The sequence below is a fragment of the Chlorocebus sabaeus genome, chromosome 22, assembly GCF_047675955.1.
Source record: "Chlorocebus sabaeus isolate Y175 chromosome 22, mChlSab1.0.hap1, whole genome shotgun sequence".
Lineage (NCBI taxonomy): Eukaryota > Metazoa > Chordata > Mammalia > Primates > Cercopithecidae > Chlorocebus > Chlorocebus sabaeus.
Window position 1 is genome coordinate 84,872,153 of NC_132925.1, and position 18,461 is coordinate 84,890,613.

Here is an 18,461-nt window from a genome sequence, read left to right on the forward strand (position 1 = left end):
CTCTTCCTCCTCCCCTATGGGTCAGCCTGGGTTTGGAGCAGGTGGGGGAGTGTTGTGATTAGTTTGGGTGTCCAGAGCTCAAGCATGAGCTGGAGAGACACTCTGGGAAGGGTATAAAAAAGAATCAAATAAATGATTCTCAGAAGGTCTCAGAAATATGCCCCAGGAAAAAGGCTTTTTTGCCTTATAGGGCTTCAGGCAAAAAAGACTCCGGAGAAATTTTCCATGGGAGTCATCACGGGTATGACGCAATGTAGTTGCCTAGAGGGTAGTAGGTGGGAAAAGGCTTATACCACAACAGAAGGCATTGTAGTTAGATTCAAAGTAGAATCTATGGGGCAGTATTCACAACAATACCATGCAGACAAGCATCTGTTTAGCAGCTACTACGTGCAAGGCACTTCCCATCTCTTCTGCACCCCGAAAGGAAGATAACCCATATACTATGCGTCACTGAAATAGAGTCTTCAAGGACTCCTGGACTCAAGGAATTAAGGGCTCTCTCCATGCAATATTCAAGTGTCAAGAGCACGGCTCTGCGGGCCAGGCTGCCTGAGTTAGAATCCACACTCTATGTCCTTAGGCCATTACACCCATTCTCTACCTCAGTTTCTCTACCTGTAAAATGGAGAAAACAAAAACACCCATTTCATAGGTTTACTGTGAGAAATAAATAAGTCCACTCATGTATATCACTTAGAATGGTACTGGTGTATAGGAAGAGCTAATATATAGCAGTTATTATTTATATGAGTTTTTTCTATTAGTAGATATAATCACATTCAATGTGGAAAGCTTGGGAATGACTGAAAGTTAATAGGAACAAAACAAAAAAATCATCCTTAATTCCTTGTGCCATCTCTGAAAATTCATAACCAAAGGATACACGCTATTTTTAAGATAAGTTTCCCTTCCCAGAGGGGATCTACACTGGCGATTCAGACTGGGCTATGCATGTCTCAAAATCCTCTGCTGGCACATGAGTACCCCAAAGATCTGCTCTATTTACTGTATTCCTGACCTGATGCCTAACTCATCCTGAAGAGTGGGACAGAAGTCCTGCTCATACTCCGCTAAATAATTTTAAATTGTTGTCTTTTTTTCTTTTAATTTTAGCCAGTCTATTTTATATGCATTTTAACAGTATATATGAACTTACTTCAATTTTGGAAGTATGCAGGTTATAACTGTGGTTATTAAATTCAGGAGCCTACTTCCTAGAGAAGTAGAACTCACCTTCCAGTAAGTTCTCTGCATCCGGGCAGACTCCACTGCTTCTTCCTCAGTGGGCTGTGCTTACATGGTCTTTCCTAGATTTCGATCTAAACCCTGTCCTCTGCTACTCAGGTGCAAACCCCAATGCCCAGCACATGGACATGTGAGATTTCATGCAGACTCCACAATGATGCTTTCTGTAGATTGCAGAATTCTCTAATTAGAGACGTGCAAATCCCCAGGAGAGAAATGGTGGTTTGGGTTTTCCCAAGTCAAATATGTTGATAGAGAAGAAATGCACCATACTCCAAGGCGAAAGAGACTCAAACCAAAGAGATAACCAGAGACCAATTTGCGTGGAACAAAAGCACTGGACTCGCCTGAAACACAGGAACTCTGAAGTTGGACAGAGAGAATGCAGTCCTGGGTGTCAGGTGGAAGTGAAGAACACGCATGTGAGACTGCGAATCCGATGCCTGTGGCTCCAACAAGAAAGGAAAATAGGATGAGGAGATACAAGGTGTTCCCAAACTGTGATTACTAAAGGAGACATTCGCTCACTGAAGCGGAGTCATACATCTCTTCAAGTAGCATGCAAAAAGGGAGACAATTCAGTGAGGTCACAAACAAGCAAACAAACAAAAATAAATCAACAGCTAAAGTGAAGAAGGAAGAGGAAGGGCAACAATGGAAAGTCCCCTCCAAAGATTCATAGCAACTGTAAATCCACAAGACATTCATTCATGACAGGGTCCCCTGAGGACTGATAGGTCAGAATAATACTAATAATGGATACCACTTGTAGAATGCTGTGTCCCCAGAACGGTGCAAGTACTTTTCTGTTTTTCAATCTATTAATCCATTTAATCCTCAGAACAGCTCTATGAGGTCGGCACAACTGTCATCACACTCATTTTCTTGGGGAAAAATAAAACAAAGAACACAAAATAAAACTGAGGTCTAGAGAGGCATAATCACCCACCCAAGCCAAACATCTGGCAAGCAGCAAAGGTGGGATTTGAACCTGGCAGGAGTCTAACACCTGAGTGGCACTCCTCACAACTGCGCTAAGCCAGGGTGGGCACATTAGGTGCAGGACGATCCTGAACTGACCGGATCCTTGTGACAGTGTTTAAGGAGCAAGAAGACAGAAAACTCGACCATGCTATTGAGCTGACACTGTCAGGCCATTGGCTTGCGGGGAAAAGGGTATGAAGGAGGAAGGAGCTTTTATCAAATGGCAAAGTTATTTTGTCTAAACTTGGGTTTAAGTAGTAGACTTTGTGCAGAAGAAGAAGAAAAGAGGTTACATTTCTAAAACAGGTATGGCTCTCGCATTTTACAGGCAAGGATGGAAATGAGAGATTTATGCTAGTTGAGCTGGTGACAAAGTGCAGAGGGTGTGGAAAGAAGGAAAGCTGCAGTAGAAGCACCGTGATGCTGGCCTCATGTTCTGGAAGGCATGAGAACCCAGTCTGGGATTTCAAACGGTTCTCCTCAACATCCCTTTGGAGAGCAGGATGCAGTGAGAGATGGAAACAATGCTAACTCAACAGTGCAATTTAAGAAAGGACCCCAGATGAATCTGGGGGTGGGTAGGGCAGAGAAACGTGGTCTCGGTACAGAGACACCCTAAGAAAAAGTGAAGAGTAGGGACCCAGATGGAAACACCTGGGAAGTTACGATTTAATTAAGGAGAGTCCACCTGGATTCACACAAAGGCAGCCGTGTCTAACAAATCTGATTTATTGAGGAAGTACCAAGAAGACTTGACAGGGTTAAGTTGTGGGCATAAGGAGAGCTTTTGATAGAGCACCATAGGCTGAATCTATGTGGGAAAAAGCATGGGGTGCAATTGCAGCAAGGCCGGAGCAGAATGAAAGGCTGGGAAGGTACAGGAAATGGGCAGCCTACCAAGCAGGAGGAAAGTGAGCCTGCAGAGCCCTGGGCTGCACTCTGAATACAAGCGCTGTGCCCATGGGGTCCTGACAGGTGCTGCACAGGAACCTGCCTGCTTGGCCTGCAGGCACTGACTGCACCCGGCAGAGCCTGCTATTGCCCAGCCAGATTCCACTGAAGATGTCAGGGGCCATCCACTGCGCTGGGAAGGAGGCTGGAGTCATCAGCTGCAGAGGGGACCTGCGTCCGCCAGGGGATGGTTTTAGTAGACTGCACAAGCAGCTGGGGTGGTGGGCCTGTCTGCAACTGCTCCGACTGACTGGCCGGAGAGTTATAAAACTCCACACATGGTACAATGGCCCATTGTCTCCACGTCTCCACGTCCCTCTGGTGGCCAGGTGCCCCTTCAGTGGGCCTCTTGGCCAACTCCTGGGATCGCCCCAGGTACAGAAGTGGGTACAATGCAGCTCCTTCTCCACGAGGCCTGAAAACAAATCACTTACCACGTCATCTCGGTCTTCCCACTCCACCTCAGAGAGGTCAACGCTACTATAGTTAGGTTTCCTTCGCTTTTTTCCTTCTTCATACTAGCAAGGGGAAGAAAAAGAAGAAAAGAAAAGGAAAATGAAAGTCCGTGAAGTCTTCAGCCAGGGCAATCTTTATCTTCCCAAGTCCTGTTTCACGGACAGGGCTTGGGAGTGGACCGACGTGGGTGAGAAGCCCAGCAGGGTGACAGTCCTAGGGACTTTTAATGACAGGAAAGTCAAGGTCAGCTGCCTCTAAACATTTGCTCCAAGTTGGGAGAGTAGAAAAGTTAACTCTTTGCTTGATATGAATTTACCATGTAGACTTCTTGGATTCCAAAACAAAGTGCAGAGGGTGTAGAAAGAAGGAAAGGAGATGCAAAGGAAAATCTGTCCCCTCCTTGAATGGGGTGTGTGGGTGTGTGTGTGTGTGTGTGTGTGTGTGTATACACACATATATGGTATACATATAAACAATGTAAATTCTATAAATGATAGCAGACTAGTTAGCAGTTGGATTTGTCTTCTCATTGAATGGTGTGTGTGTGTGTGTGTGTGTGTGTGTGTGTGTATTCCAAAGCTGCTAAAACTCAATCCATGATACGAGAAAGGGCTTCTTACTTACATTTACCAAAAATCTAGTCATATCCCCCTATACTTTATAATTCTCCCTCCTCTACCTTTTGTCTCAAACCTACCCGTACTCCTTAGCTAGGAAGCAAAAGTACTGATCTCCACAGCTGGGGCTGGGCTCAGCATGCTGGTGGCATTTTGCAGACACACAGAACCATCTATTTGTTGTCACACTGGCCACAGCAGTACTGAACTAAGCATGGCTCTTTTACCTGGAGTAGAAGAGGGTATTGGGAATCACAGATTTAATGGCTGTTAGGGCATTTCTCCGGAAAAGCTGATAAGTGCATGAATAACTGGGGAAGTGGTTTTAGTTTTCTCCCCTAAATCACTGGTGTTAGTCACCCTGCAAGCCTACCATTTTATCGACCGGACGTTCTTGTGTCTGGACGTTCTTGTGTCTTGAGGCCTTTCATGCTGGTTGTGGGTGTTTATAATGTAGGAAAGTCTGCCCTCTGCTGCAGGCTAAGGATTAGCAATCCCTTTACACGTTCATCAGATATGGTTAATGGCACACTGGAAAAATATATATGCATGCATACTGCTTTCTTTTTCACTTTTCTCTCCAGATTGGTCATCTTTTGATTTAACTGGAAGGTTCTAAGTGAGATACAGGGTCAGTCTAAGTATTTTAAGACCCCAAAACCATAGGTTGCCACTTTGGACACTGATTGGCTACTGTGGAGACAGGTGCTGAGGCCACACTGGGCATGAAGGAGAAAACTGCCACCCATATATTGAACCAGACAAGCGTAAACTGACCCCCAGTGGGATGAGGGGAGGGCCAGACGGGGTCGATCTTGCACCACTGTGGTGCCAAACAGGGCCAAGTGTCTATGCATGCACTCTTTTCTTACCTGTCAACTGCATTTCAGGAACTCTGCAACCTCTCTGGAGACTCCCCCTCCTCACCATTATCTAGGATGGCGCCTAGCCTCCTATGGCCAGTGGGCTCTTACCACCCTGATCAATGGTGAGCCCACCCCCTACTCTTAGGTTTTCAATTAACAGACATTCACAGCCAGTTTTATGACATCAGATCCACTCCAGATGAAGGGGAAGGAAAGTGGTTCCCTCAGAAGCCGCTGTAAACAATAGCAGATTAGCAGTTGGATCTTGTTAAGGAAAGTTCCTGTGTGCATGGAAGCCCTGGTCCTTGTGAGATGCAGTCTTGGGCTGAACAGAAAGAACAGGAACAAGATCAACCGGAGTTGTCAGCAGTGGTGCCTTGCCCCTTGGTGTGGAGGAGTGCAGGGAGGGATGGTCGTGTCCCCCTGAGGACTTAGAGTCAGATAGTCATTCTGGACCTCTGTTGCCTAAGAACCATTACTGAAATTATTAGGCACCCCAGAAACTCACACAGCCCAGATCCTGAACTTCACAGGCAGAACTTTCATAATTTCTCGGGTAGCCTGATGCTGGATCTAAACTGTCTATTCAGAGGAAGTTCTTTCTTTGGTCACTCCAAAGTGCTTCTTTATTCATTTATTCAATGCACATTTATTGGACACCTACTAAGTGCAAGGCACTAAAGATACAAAGTCAATTAAACAGTGCTTCATTCTTTCCCAAGGACTTAACTGTAGTTTATCCTTCTTAATTCCGCTTCTTGAAGGTCAATTTATTGCCCATAATGCATTTGGGAAAACAGGCTCTCACATGTTAAATAAATTAAGTAACAACTTAAAAAAGATCGCATAGCTAGTATGGTAGAGGACTCCACCCACCACCAGCCCCTGTCTAAATTTTCATGTCTAAGCCTCATGTTATTTCAACTACTGTTAAAGAGCTTTGAAAAAAGACTACAAGCTCCAGAGCAACAAATGCTCCTTTGTCCTCAAAAAAAGGGTCCATGCGTCTTTTTCAGAGGAGAAGGTCACAGTGGCTCTGCCATGTCACACCACTCATATCCAGCTACTCCAAGCTTCTTTCCTCAGTTGCAAAATGGGTCAAAACAATAGTACCTCCATGGCAGAGAAAGGTTGAGAGTATTAAATGAGATATTGTATGTAAAATGGCAAGCACATTCCTAGATACAGTAAAATCTTTTAATATTCAGCTAGCAAGATTCCTGAGAGTCATGCATTTTGTGGAATGACACGCTCATTGATATTAAAATTGGCTAATATCTCATTTTCCTGAAATGAAGAAGACCGTTCAATAATTTTACTGGCCACCATTCTGCAAACCATAGGCAGAGGGAAGCTGTTTTTTGACTATGATGGTGTCAGACAATCACATTCATATGTCTCTACCTGGTGTGTAGCTTACAAGTTTGAACTGAAGACTCTCCTGGCAGAAAAATTCATACATGTGCTAAAGAACCCAAGTCATTTTAGATGGTATCTGGCAAAGGTGGAATCAGCAGATAATTATTGACTTCTAATCCTCCCCAAATGTCTTTACTCATTTTTTATAATCTCTCAATAAATACAGGACATTGCACCAAAAAGGTATTCAAGATATTTGGGATGATTAGAGAGTGATGGAATAAAAGATTTCCCATCATACTAGCCCATGAGCCACCATATTCCAGCAAGTCTCTATAATCTAATTTCATGGCAAGCTACAGATAGGGGGTAGGGATACTTCCTCTGGAACACTGTTTAAGAATGCCCTTCTACAATGTCTGCTTAGCCAGGTATGGAAAATGGGTCTGAAACACTTTTCATTTGGGTCTCTATTAAAGAATAAGCTCCTTTAGAATATAAAGTCATGCAGCAGAGTGATTAATTTGAGTGAGAGAAGGAAAAGTCAGTGGGCTGTTGCATAGATATAACAGGCCAAGAGCTATGAGACAACTCTAACGTACTAAGCCTAAATCCACCTACCTCTTTTCCCCTACTAAGAAAGTACATTAAAAGGCCAGAGAGTGGCGCTCCATTAGGAATGTTCCTATGCTTTGTCCTGCCACCACCCATTCCCCACGTTTTCCAGGTTAATCACCTCGGTTTTCCTGTAGGGAACTCCTTGGGCGCCACTCCCATTAAGCATAATTCTAGTGAAGATACAGTCATGTGGCCTGATCAGCGAGGGAGGTCCACATCACTCCAGGATGTCACTGGTTCAGAGGTGGGTACATAACCCACACAAATTCAAATGAGATTCAATTTGGGATGCATTCCTGGATTTATCCAGAAAAAGAGGTGTTGCTAAGGTGCCAGGATGGGAACTTCGAATAGCTCATGGTCATCTCTGCCACTACTTGGAGACAGTCTTACTGGGCATGAAGCCAGTGCAGGGAAAGCAGAGAAAGGATATGAAGAGAGTCCTGAAAATGTGGTGTATGCACCTGGATCAGGTTGTACCTGAAATTCTTGGATGTTTTGTATATCAATACTTTATCTCCACATTATCCCCCTTCCCTTTTAAAGGCTTTTTTTTTTTTTAAAAAAAAGCTGGCTTAGATCTTAAGCATTGAGTAGTCAACAGAATTCCAACTTGTATATATTTAGTGCCTTTATTTTTTTCTTTTCAAATAAACTGCTTTTAAAGTACATGTTATGTGAAGTATTCACAAACATTGGTGCTTTCATGATTATCGAGGAACATGTGATTTATAAAATGCCTCACTACTCTCCAAGATACACGACTGTGTTTGAGCACAGTTGATCTCTCCTTGCCTACTCCCCCTCGCCTCTCACCCCCATGAGTGACAGAAAAAGAACTAAATTCTCAAATATCCAACTCCCAGGCCCAGTCTCCCCTCTCCCATGCAGTTTTAAAAGGAGACAAATCCCAGGTCCCTCGGCTCCACAACTCCCTCTTCTGCCTGAGGAGTTGGTTACTGGGGCCTAAGCATTGTGTATGGCATTTGTTAGTGTATCTATAATCTGTAACTTCCTTTGAAAATGTGATTAACAAATTGCAAACGGTTTCCAAAGGTTTATAAACAGATACTTTGAGAGCCACAGGTAGGTTTGTAGTTTTTGGTGCCTGTTTTATGAAAAAAATCTGTGGGGGAGAATTTAATAAGGAAAGATATTCTGTACTATGGAATACTTTGAGGTGGAGTTTCAAATAAAGGCCAGATGTGGGGAACACACAAACAAGCCCTTGGCCTAGCAGGATGGGACAAGAGAGCACCCATCCGCGGAGCAAGCTGGAACCAGGACTTGCCTGCAGCCCAGAGCCTTCCTGGCCATATTTAATGGTCTGGATACCAGCACCCTTTTGCGTTACCTACAGACTGACTTTGGAAGCACAATGGGCTGGGCCAAGGCGATGGCCATGTTGATCTAAATAAAACAAAACCCCTTTGCTCTTTCTGTGTTCTTCTGGGAAAGGCCAGAGGAGATCAGCTGTACACATCCATGCAGCCTCTGTGGAACAAACGTTGTGTGTGCTAGTAATTGATAAACTGTATGTGCCACTCCACGCTGCCAACAGGAAGGAAGGGGATAGAAGGAAGGGGAGATCCCCAACTGCAGAGGAAGAAACTTTGCCAAAACCTAGTGCCATCTGGACATGGGGTGTGGCCGAGGGCTGACAGCCAGCCATTATCTGGGGCAGATGTTTCTCTTCCAGGCAGCCGCAGTCCTCAGCTGGTGAAGACCTTTACCACGTCCTCTAAAGCCCTGTGTCTTCTCTTCTACCTTTGGCTCGAGGGACCATTTCAGGTGAAGGGATGTAGGTACGCCTTACTCTTCTGTATGCAAGAGATAAGGACTAATGGCCACAGGGCACTCCATTCCTTCACTCACTCATCCATTCTTTCTCTCATTCACTCATTTGTTCACCTACATATTCCAAAATACTGTTGGACACCTAATATTTCTCAGGCTCTGTGCCAGGCCTGGGCAAGCCTTGGAGGGCATGGAAAAGGCACCCAGGGAGAATGAGCTCCCACCCTCGTGTTGTTGATCCCAGTTCACTACCAGTGAATCAGGCTTCATCAAGGGAACCCATTTAGAAGGGTGCTTAAAACCAGGGCCCTGGAGTCAGACTCGGATTCTAATCAGTTCTACATGCTGTGTGGTCTGGGGCTAGGTGTGCACGTCTCTGTGCCTCATTTTCCTCATCTGTAAGATGGAGGTATGGGCACTCAGCTTACAGGGCTGCACTAAGAAGCAAATGGGTATAAACATGGTTTAGGGTATAAACACGGTTTAGCAAGGAGCCCAGCACATCCTGTGTCTCAACAAATACGGCCTGAAAACACGCCCACTCGGCCAGTACTAACAACAGCTGATACTGATTGATGAGATGCGGCAGCCCCTGCCTCCATGCAGCTCACCCCCAGGTAGGAAGTTCCTTCACAAGTAAAGGGGTTCATAACAGTATCTTGTTTATAAATAGCCCTATTCCTCTAAGGAGGCTGTTCGACCTGACTTGGTGCTGATTTGTCTCAAGGTCAAGGCGAAGGCCAGGGGGGCCTGTGGCAGAGCGAGGGCCTCCTCCCTTTTGATTCCATGTTGCCAACTGCACACCAAGGCCTCTGGCTGCAACAGACTGAGAGGAGGTGGCCCCGGGGAAACGCAGCCCCAGTGGCCTCTGTCAGCCCCTACTCCCTTGGGGATCAGTAGCAGGAAGTGGGGGGCATGAAGTCACAATCTAAGTACTTTGAGCATTTGTTGTTTCCTTACTCTCCCCCTCTTATCCAAGTAATAACTGCTCATTGTTGAAAATTTGGAAAATAAGGAAAAGTATACAAAGTGTTTATTGCCCTTACTAACACCATACAGGGGGCAGCACCTGCCATTCTGCCCTTTCCCAAAGGGTAAAAGTACTTTGAATCAGTTACTGTTTTTACTTTTCAAAGTTCATTGTTTCCCTAACAAGGAATTTATAAAATGTAGCAACTAATCTGTTCTGCTTTCCAAGTGACTGCCTTTAGAAAAGAATAAAAAAGCGATTACTCCCCCTCTGGGCAGTTTCCCCCTGCATTTCCCATCATTCGTCATAAGGGTGAATGTTTCTGGTGCCAGGCTCTGTGTTAACAGCGGCACGTGTCTCGTTTCATTCTCACAACTCCAGGTGAGGGATAACTGCTTCAGAGATGGGAAAACGCAGCACCCAGGAAGGGCGGGTCACGTGGTGACGTGGCTGACAGGCAGCGGCATCATGGTGCAGCTCGCCTAACCTCATTTCTGAGCCTGCGGTCTGGTGGTCACTGGGCCTCGGTGCTGCTTCCCCTGAGGTGCTTTTCTCCTGGCTACTGCAGGTCCTTGGTTCAGATGGCAACTGCTGATGGGACTGGAACCAGAAGATCCATTAACAGTCACAGAATCACACTGGCAGTGAAATCCCACTAGCTGGTCTTGTCTCTGTTACCAGCTGACTCATTTGGCCTGTGCTGAAACTGAGCTTGATGGCCAGGGATAGGAGAATCAGTGTCATATTAAGAACACCTAGGCCGAGGCCAGGCACAGTGGCTCACGCCTATAATCCCAGCACTTTGGGATGCTGAGGCGGGTCTGGAGTTCGAGACCAGCCTGGCCAACATGGCAAAACCCCATCTCTACCAAAAAACACAAAAATTAGCTGAGCGCAGTGGCGTGTGCCGTATTCCTAGCTACTTTGGAGGTTGAGGCATGAAAATCACTTGAACCTGGGAGGTGGAGGTTGCACTGAGCTGAGATCACGCCACTGCACTCCAGCCTGGGTGACAGAGACTGCCTTGGAAACAAAAAAAAAAAGAGAGAGAGAGAGAGAGAGAACACCTACAATAAACTGAGTGGCTGCAGTGAGTTAAGCAGCAATATGCTGATGCCCAACTTACAATATCTTACTTAATTTCACCAATATCGATCTCAGGGCCTCAGGGAACCCTTGTGGTACAGGAGGATATCATTTCAGCTCGGATTTCCACCAAAATGGTGCTGTCTCCTTGGATGTGTGACTCCACGATAGCCCAGACTTCTCTAGACAAGATGCCCAATGGGATGACATAGACATTATGTCAAGAGAAAAATGCCAGTGAGCCTCTGTTCGGAGATGCGATCTTACATGTCACGGAAAGATGAGCAGCCCAGATACACTGCAGGGAAAAAGGGTCATGAGGGTGTGTCAAAAACCAGCAGGAAGGTGGGAAGGAGGCAACCGGGCATGTCAAGACAACAAGCCCTTTCCTTTTTCTAAAAGGTACTGTGCTCTTACTAATTAATGTTTTTAAGCGTCTCAAAGATGAAAAGTTGTATGTGCTCTCTTAGTATGATTACAAAATCCTTTTGATCACTGTAAAACTAAAACAGCTTTGGTATTTAAAAAACAAACAAACAAACAAAACAAAAAAAAACAACAACAATTAACAGGCTGCTTTGAAAACCGGAATGACCTTTATCTTAATCAGTGTCCTCTGGGTAGCCATGAGTCACACACAGCACTGTGTGTGGGGAGGAGGCGGCTGAGCCCACCACTGTTTTTGTGGGTCAAACATACTCACCACACTAGAGCTGGATTTAAGCTCCCATTCTCAAAAAGCCAGTTGGTCTTGCAATAGCAAGCTAGATACAAAAATCAAAATAGTGCTGAGTAGTTGAGCTGGGAGGAACCTTTTGTGCCAGCAGTGGGACACAGAACAGGGCACTCTGAAAGCAGGGAGAGTGGCAACTCCAGATCTCTGCTGTAGGTAAGGGAGTGACGCTGAGAAAAGAATCCTCCGCAAAGAAGAAGGAACACACACAGAAAGAACACACACAGACGGGCGTGCAAAATAAAGATCCACGTGGGCACCTGGGGGCCTCCGCTCTGACGAGTTTGAGCACTTAGAGGCAAACAAAACCCTCTCTAAAGTCTCCTCGAAAAAAGTCAGATGCAAGACAGCCTCGAAATAAATTTCCGAGAGGGTTGCACTGAGTCCCGAACATGGATATATGCCTTCTTCCAAAGCCAAGTTCATAAAAGTTTTCAGATGCCGCTGTGTCATTAGAATATCCAGGGTGAAAAAGAGGACCTCTATAATTCGAAAGTATGTCTGTGACATTTGGCAGGTAACTTTAAAAAAAAAAATCGCAGAACTTCTTTTGACATTATTCCTTTGAGCAGTTGACCATATCAAAAGACTCTTGGGTATGTGGAGCCATCAGACTGTTTTGAATATGAGGGACAATTAGGGACAACTAACTGATTCTAGTTTTGAAGCTGCAAAAATATTGACTTTCCTTATTCGCTCAAGTAAGATCTCAAAGTAGTATCCATCAACACTACAAAATGTTAGCTTTTGAACGATGCCGCAGCTAACCATGGCGGAAGAGGGAGTTCTGTCTGTTGTTGGTTTTCCTCCTGTGGTCAGTAGTTCGGGCCCATTGACTCATATCCTGTCACCCCATTTCCAATGCCTCTCCTTAACTTAGTCCCCGGGGGGAGTGAACTCTAGTCTCACCATCTCAGAGATGGCTGAGGAACAGAGAGAGCCTTCAACTTCAGGTTTTTAAGCTAAACGACAAGCAGGGCAGGAAGCTGGCAATGAATTTGCAAGTGAAGTTAATAAAGGGATGCAGGCAAGAGGGAAAGAAATTCTTTCTTCCAAGTCAACTGCCATTACCTGATTTATGCCTGTAATAGCATCAACCAACAACCAACAACAGAATGCTGAGCCTTCATCAGGAGTGTGTGTGTGTGCATGTGTGTAATTTTATTTAGGGAGATGCTTGGTTTAATAGCTTTATTTTGTTTTGTTTTTCCTACTAAAAATTGTTGAAGATACTTATGAAAGAATAAAAGACATGAAGGGCTAAATCTTTGTGGACACCTTTTCCATGAAAGAAATCTCCCAGATCCTTCCGGCTCAGTCTCTCCCCTTTCTCAACTGGGGTGGCCCTTGTTCTGCACCCCCTCTGAGGATACTGTGCTTTACAGTATAAATATGCATGTGGCCACTTGGTACACATATGCTCTAAGCCCCCGCTGTGTTCCGACTACCAAACTGAGCTGGTTCTCATCCATCATCGGTCCATTCTCTCCATTGGACAGGTGATCCAGCAAAATACTCAGTTTTGATTTTGTGTGTGTGTGTGATTCTCAATTACAGTGATACGTCTTTTTAAAAATGTTTCTGGATGCATGCTGGTCTGAATAAACCCAAGAGAGCTCTGATGTGATTCATAACTCAGAGGACAGCCAAATGTCCCCTGCAAGGCTGAGTTCTCTGGGTCTTATATTTGCCTGTGACCATGGAAACACAGGCAGGAGCTGGAATGGGCGAGTATAATCAGAGAAAGTGGCAGTAAGCCAGGCAAAGCAAGCAGGGTCCATTAAGCTACCATGTCCATTGCTTTTATCTTCTAAATGTCTCTTGGATCATATCTTCTTGCCATCAGCTTAGTGTCAGCCACTGTGATAGCTCTGCCCTTGATACAAGCAAGCATCCTCTAAGTGGTCTCCCTGCCTATACTCTAACCCTTCCAATCCATTCTCCAGGGTCCAGCCAGAGGGATTCTTTCACAACCCAAATCAGATCATATCACTGCTTGGGCTGGAATCCTCCTAGCTCCTCTTGCCCTAGATGATGGCACCCAACAGAATTCCACAAGTCCCTGTCACTTGGCCTCTGCTTGCTGTTCTGGCCTTTCTTGCCAGTCCCTGCCTCTCACTGTACTCCCCAGCTGGACTGAGCTGGCTGCTAAAAATGTCATCATCATTCTTGCCTTCAGGCCTCTGCACATGCCACCCCAGGTACTCTGAATTCTTTTCACTCCAGTTTAGGGTCGTGGTCAATTTCTGCTAACCCCTCAGGATTTCAACTCCTCCTGGAAGTCTGCCTGACCTGACCAGGTCAGGCTGTACTGCAAATTATTAGCTTACTTGCCTGTTTCCCCACTAGGTCCTAAGCATCTTTGGTAAAAAGACTATTTCATGTTCATCATTGGACCACATGCCTAGGACAATGCCTGGCAAAGAACAGGTTCCCATGAATATGGGATGAACGAGCGGACTGAGTGAATGAACAAATTAGTCTATGTATTCATTTAATAAACACATGCGTAACAATGACCTATGTTTTGGGCCCGTTCTAGACATTTTGTAAACATTAACTCATTCAGTCCTCATCACAGTCTCATGCAGTAGGCACTATTTCTTTTGTTCTCATTTCTCAGTGGAAGAAACTGAGGTCAGGAAGGTTAAGTAGCTTGGATGAATTTCAGCCCCAGAATCTGACCTCAGAGACAGCTCTGCTCCATAGAGAACCAGGGACTAGTGAGCCTCCCAGTCTGGAGCTGAAATCACTGCCCAGTGCCTACTTGAGATGTATCCTGAGGACGTAGGAAGGGAATGACAGCAAGGTGACCTATAGTCACCATTAACCAGGTACCTAGAATTCCATACTGAGCAAAGGTGAATTTCAAATCATTAACGCTCAAATGAATCTTCCCTTTAAATATATACGATCATAATATTTATATTTGTATTTGAGCCTGGATAAACATGGGCTTCATTAACATGGGAGTCCAACCCCATATTCATGAAAAACCTGCAGCAATCCTGGGAGTCAGATAAAAGTCCCAGTCCCTCCCAGTTACTACTAGATCCTCCTCCTGGAGTGCAGCTAGAAACTTAGAAACTCCAGGAGAGGCCCTTTGGGAGAAGCAGGCATTTGGGAGAATCAGAATATTTTAACTGCTTGTAATACTCAGGATACATTTCTAAAATCTCTACATTTCTTCACTGTGGAGAGGTAATGATACTCTGTGATGTCTGTCAGCTTCTAAATATTCCAGAAAAACCCTTGGTCTGACTTCTCTCCTCTTTCATCTGTTTCTATTCCCCATTCCCAAGGAATCCAGCTTAGCTCATTGGGCCATCCTTTCTGCTGGGCCACATTTCTGCCAAGCCAGGTCCCAGTCCCAATTTAAATCCAGCCTGAGCATTCCTTAGCAGAGGGATCCTCGGGCTGCCGATCTAATTTGGAATGTGTGTGAGTGTGTGCGCGTGTGCATCTACTTTCCAGCTGATGTTCTAAATTTGTCTCTTGCAGACTGGGGCTTCAGCTCTGCCTGGGGTGAATTGCCTGCCTTGATCTTATGGACTTTGGTACTATACTCATTGTTTTCAAAGGAGAGAAGCCATTGTGGCTGCACTAAATGTCCCTTTGCCTTGCTCCTCAAGAGGCCCTTGCCCTTCCAGGAAGAGACAGGCATCGAAAGCATGGAATTTAAGACCTGAATGTAGAGCCTACCGGGTTGGAGCTGGTAGGTCAGTCTGTCATTTAGGATTTCTGTCCTTGGTTAGCTGGTACACAGAAGTGGCTAAGCCAATAAAAACCCCAGCAACAGGCCAAAGAAATGCTCCCAGGGACAATCCTATCAAGCTACATAATGGAGGGAGGGGGCCACTGGGGCACACATGGGGTAGACTCCATCTCTAGGAGAAAGGGACAAGTGAGGCTGAGAAGAACTTTCAGCAAAAACCTTGCTTGGCTTAGCAAAGCTCCTTCCTTGCCTCAAACTTCCAAATGTATTAGCGTTTCCCTTTGCCTAGCAACCTCCACAGAGAATGTAAAAATGGCACCTGGGAGATGTGTTTGGAAATAGATGTGCCTATCATAAGATGATGAAAGTTCACCTAAGCGTACAATTGTTAGAGCACATTCCTCAAAGAAGTACAATGGTCAGTGCAGTGGTGTGACAGGGATTAAATTATTGTGCCAAAAAGCCCACGGTCTCAACATTTTTATTTGCATTCTTTGGGTCTTATCATTTAGGATTATGTAAAAATGACAGCTGCTTATAATTATTTGGAGGTTTGAGCTGCAGTAATTAAAAACATCTGCCTTTATCTTACTGCTACCAGACTTAACCCTGCGAGGCTGGGTCTACTGAACTTCAAAGAGGGGAGCAAGAAATAAAAGAAAACTCCACACATTACTAACAAATTTCTAGTGATTCATTTAAATGTATAACCAGTTATTCCAACAGCCTTCAAACCTTTAATTATCTTTTAAATATATATAATTTGGGACTGCTAATTAGATAGCAATTTAATGCTCTCATGGGGATTCAGATGGAAGGTCTTTCTAAAACGTAAACTCCCAGAGGAATAATCATTGGCATTCAAATGATTGAATTCTTCAGTTATTCAAATGAATGCGGGCATTTACCCAGTTGGGATCATTTGGATATTGTGCTGTCAGATCCAGCTGTAGGATTTTACAGGGCCCGCAACAGAGTGAGGGTAAGCCTAGGTTATCTCTCAGTCAAGTCCATCTCCCTGGAAACAAACAAGTCGGGCTCTTTGGGAAAGCCCTAACATCACTTAAGCAGCCCAGTCAAGCCTCCTCTTAGAGGCAGATGGCTCTGTTTCCTATTTTAAGGAGGAACAAACTTTCCTGGAATTTGCAGTTATGAAAGTTCTAATGCAATGCCTGCTTCTCAGGCTTTCTCCAAGCTGTCTGCCTGCTATTGTCTGGGCAGTTAACATTTTAATTAATAACTCTCTCCCCCCAGCAGGCTGCCACAGATGGAGGAGGAGAGTGTTTCATTCTGCCTTGAGCTCCCACTTCCTGTGTATTCCTACCCCCGGTGAGATGGTCCTTTAAATTATATAAAGATGTGCATCACATGGAGAAAAGCAATTGATCAATTAGATGACACTGGGCAATGTTAGAAGCCAGCACTCACATCCCAGCCTAGCAATAGGGCTAGGGTCTGCATTCCTGAGCTGAGGCTAGTAGCTAGCAGCTGAGGCTCATTTCCCCCACAAGGGGAAGGAGGTGCAGACAAATCTATAGTAATTTTTAAGAGATCGTTATTCAACACTTCGCCTGTAATTACATTTTGATGAGGTTTTTATTGCTAATTCATCATCCAAGATGGGGCATTCTAGATATGAAATTAAGCTAGTAGAACAAAGGTCAGAGTGTGTCCAGTGAAAAGAAAAGCCTTTTCCTCATCAAATCCTTTCTTCAAATAATAAAGCAGCCGAGAATCCTATCTCTAAATCAAATTTCCTTAAAGTGCATACTCTCAGTTATTAATAGCATAAAGCCAAGGCTCTTTGGTACTTCTACAAGCAAATGTGGATTCTCCAAGCAGGCTGGTGTGTTAGGAATACATGCTCAGGGGCCTGAAATAGAATGGGAAGCATGCTCAATGCCATGGTGTTAATATAAAAGCCTATGTGAGTGCACTCAAAACTACTTTTGAAGCTCTAGTCTACAGCAAATCAAGTTTTGTAGAGACATATCACCTGCTGGTGTCTTGGCTTGAATTCTCTCAGAAGAAGTCCCTGAGAACAGGATTCAAGGGCAAAGTTTTTATTTGACAGGGATTTCCAGGAAATACCCGCAGGGACATGGCAAAGTGATTCAGAGGTGGGAGGGCAGCCAACCTGGTGCAAGCATGTTACCACTGTGGGCAATTGTGGCATAATCCCATGAGGGCACTCTGGGAGCCAGTATAAAACACACACCTCAGAGACACCCCACCTAAGCGGGGCAGTCTGACTGAGGGATGCTAATTCCTTGTCATGTCTGGTCTGCTGTATGCCTGGGAAGAGAGGACTGCAGAAGCCAGAGAAAGCCTTCACCTAGGTGCTGGCAGGTATGAGCCATGCTACACGTACAGGAATGGTCAGGGCAGAGTAGAGGAAATGGGGCAGTACCAGCAACTACTTCACGACATGCAGCCTCAAATAGGAATTTGTCAACAAAACCTGGGTCACCTACCCTTCTTTGAAAATCTGGCCTAAATCTATGAACAGATTCCAGAACCCAGCATATTCGCCATCCCCATGCCTCAGGGTTTTTGCACATACGGTTTCTTCTACCTGGAACAGTCTCCACAGTTTTTCTCATCCCCCAGGACTCAGCTTAACACATCATCCTGGCCAGGCGCAGCGGCTCACACCTGTAATCCTAGCACTTTGGGAGGTCGAGACAGGTGGCTTGCCTGAGCTCAGGAGTTCGAGACCAGCCTGGATAACATGATTAAACCCTGTTTCTCCTAAAATACAAAAAGTCATCCAGGCATGGGGGCGGGCGCCTGTAATCCGAGCTACTCAGGAGGCTGAGGCACCAGAATTGCTTGAACCTGGGAGGCAGGGAATGCAGTGAGCCGAGACTGTGCCACTGCACTCCAGCCTGGGCAAAAGTGAAACTGTCTCAAAAACAAAAAACAAACAAACCAAAAAACCATCATCCTTAAGAAAGGGTCTCCCTGACCATCTAAATAAGGCAGGTACCTCTCCCTACTTTTTGTTTTCTCAGATCTTTGTTTCTTTCGGTGAGCTTATCCAAATTATGTAGTATTTTGT

The 18,461-nt window shown here is 45.1% G+C and overlaps 1 protein-coding gene across 4 annotated transcripts in view; it reads right to left on the reverse strand.

Annotated features, from left to right (window-relative positions):
• CACNA2D3 (calcium voltage-gated channel auxiliary subunit alpha2delta 3) overlaps positions 1–18,461 on the reverse strand; it is a 948,786-nt gene that overhangs the window by 193,565 nt on the left and 736,760 nt on the right. For all 4 annotated transcript variants that reach the window (XM_073010036.1, XM_073010035.1, XM_073010037.1 and 1 more), the window contains one exon: positions 3,618–3,701. In XM_073010036.1, coding sequence (XP_072866137.1) covers positions 3,618–3,701 — 84 coding nt within the window. The remainder of the gene's footprint in view (positions 1–3,617; positions 3,702–18,461) is intronic.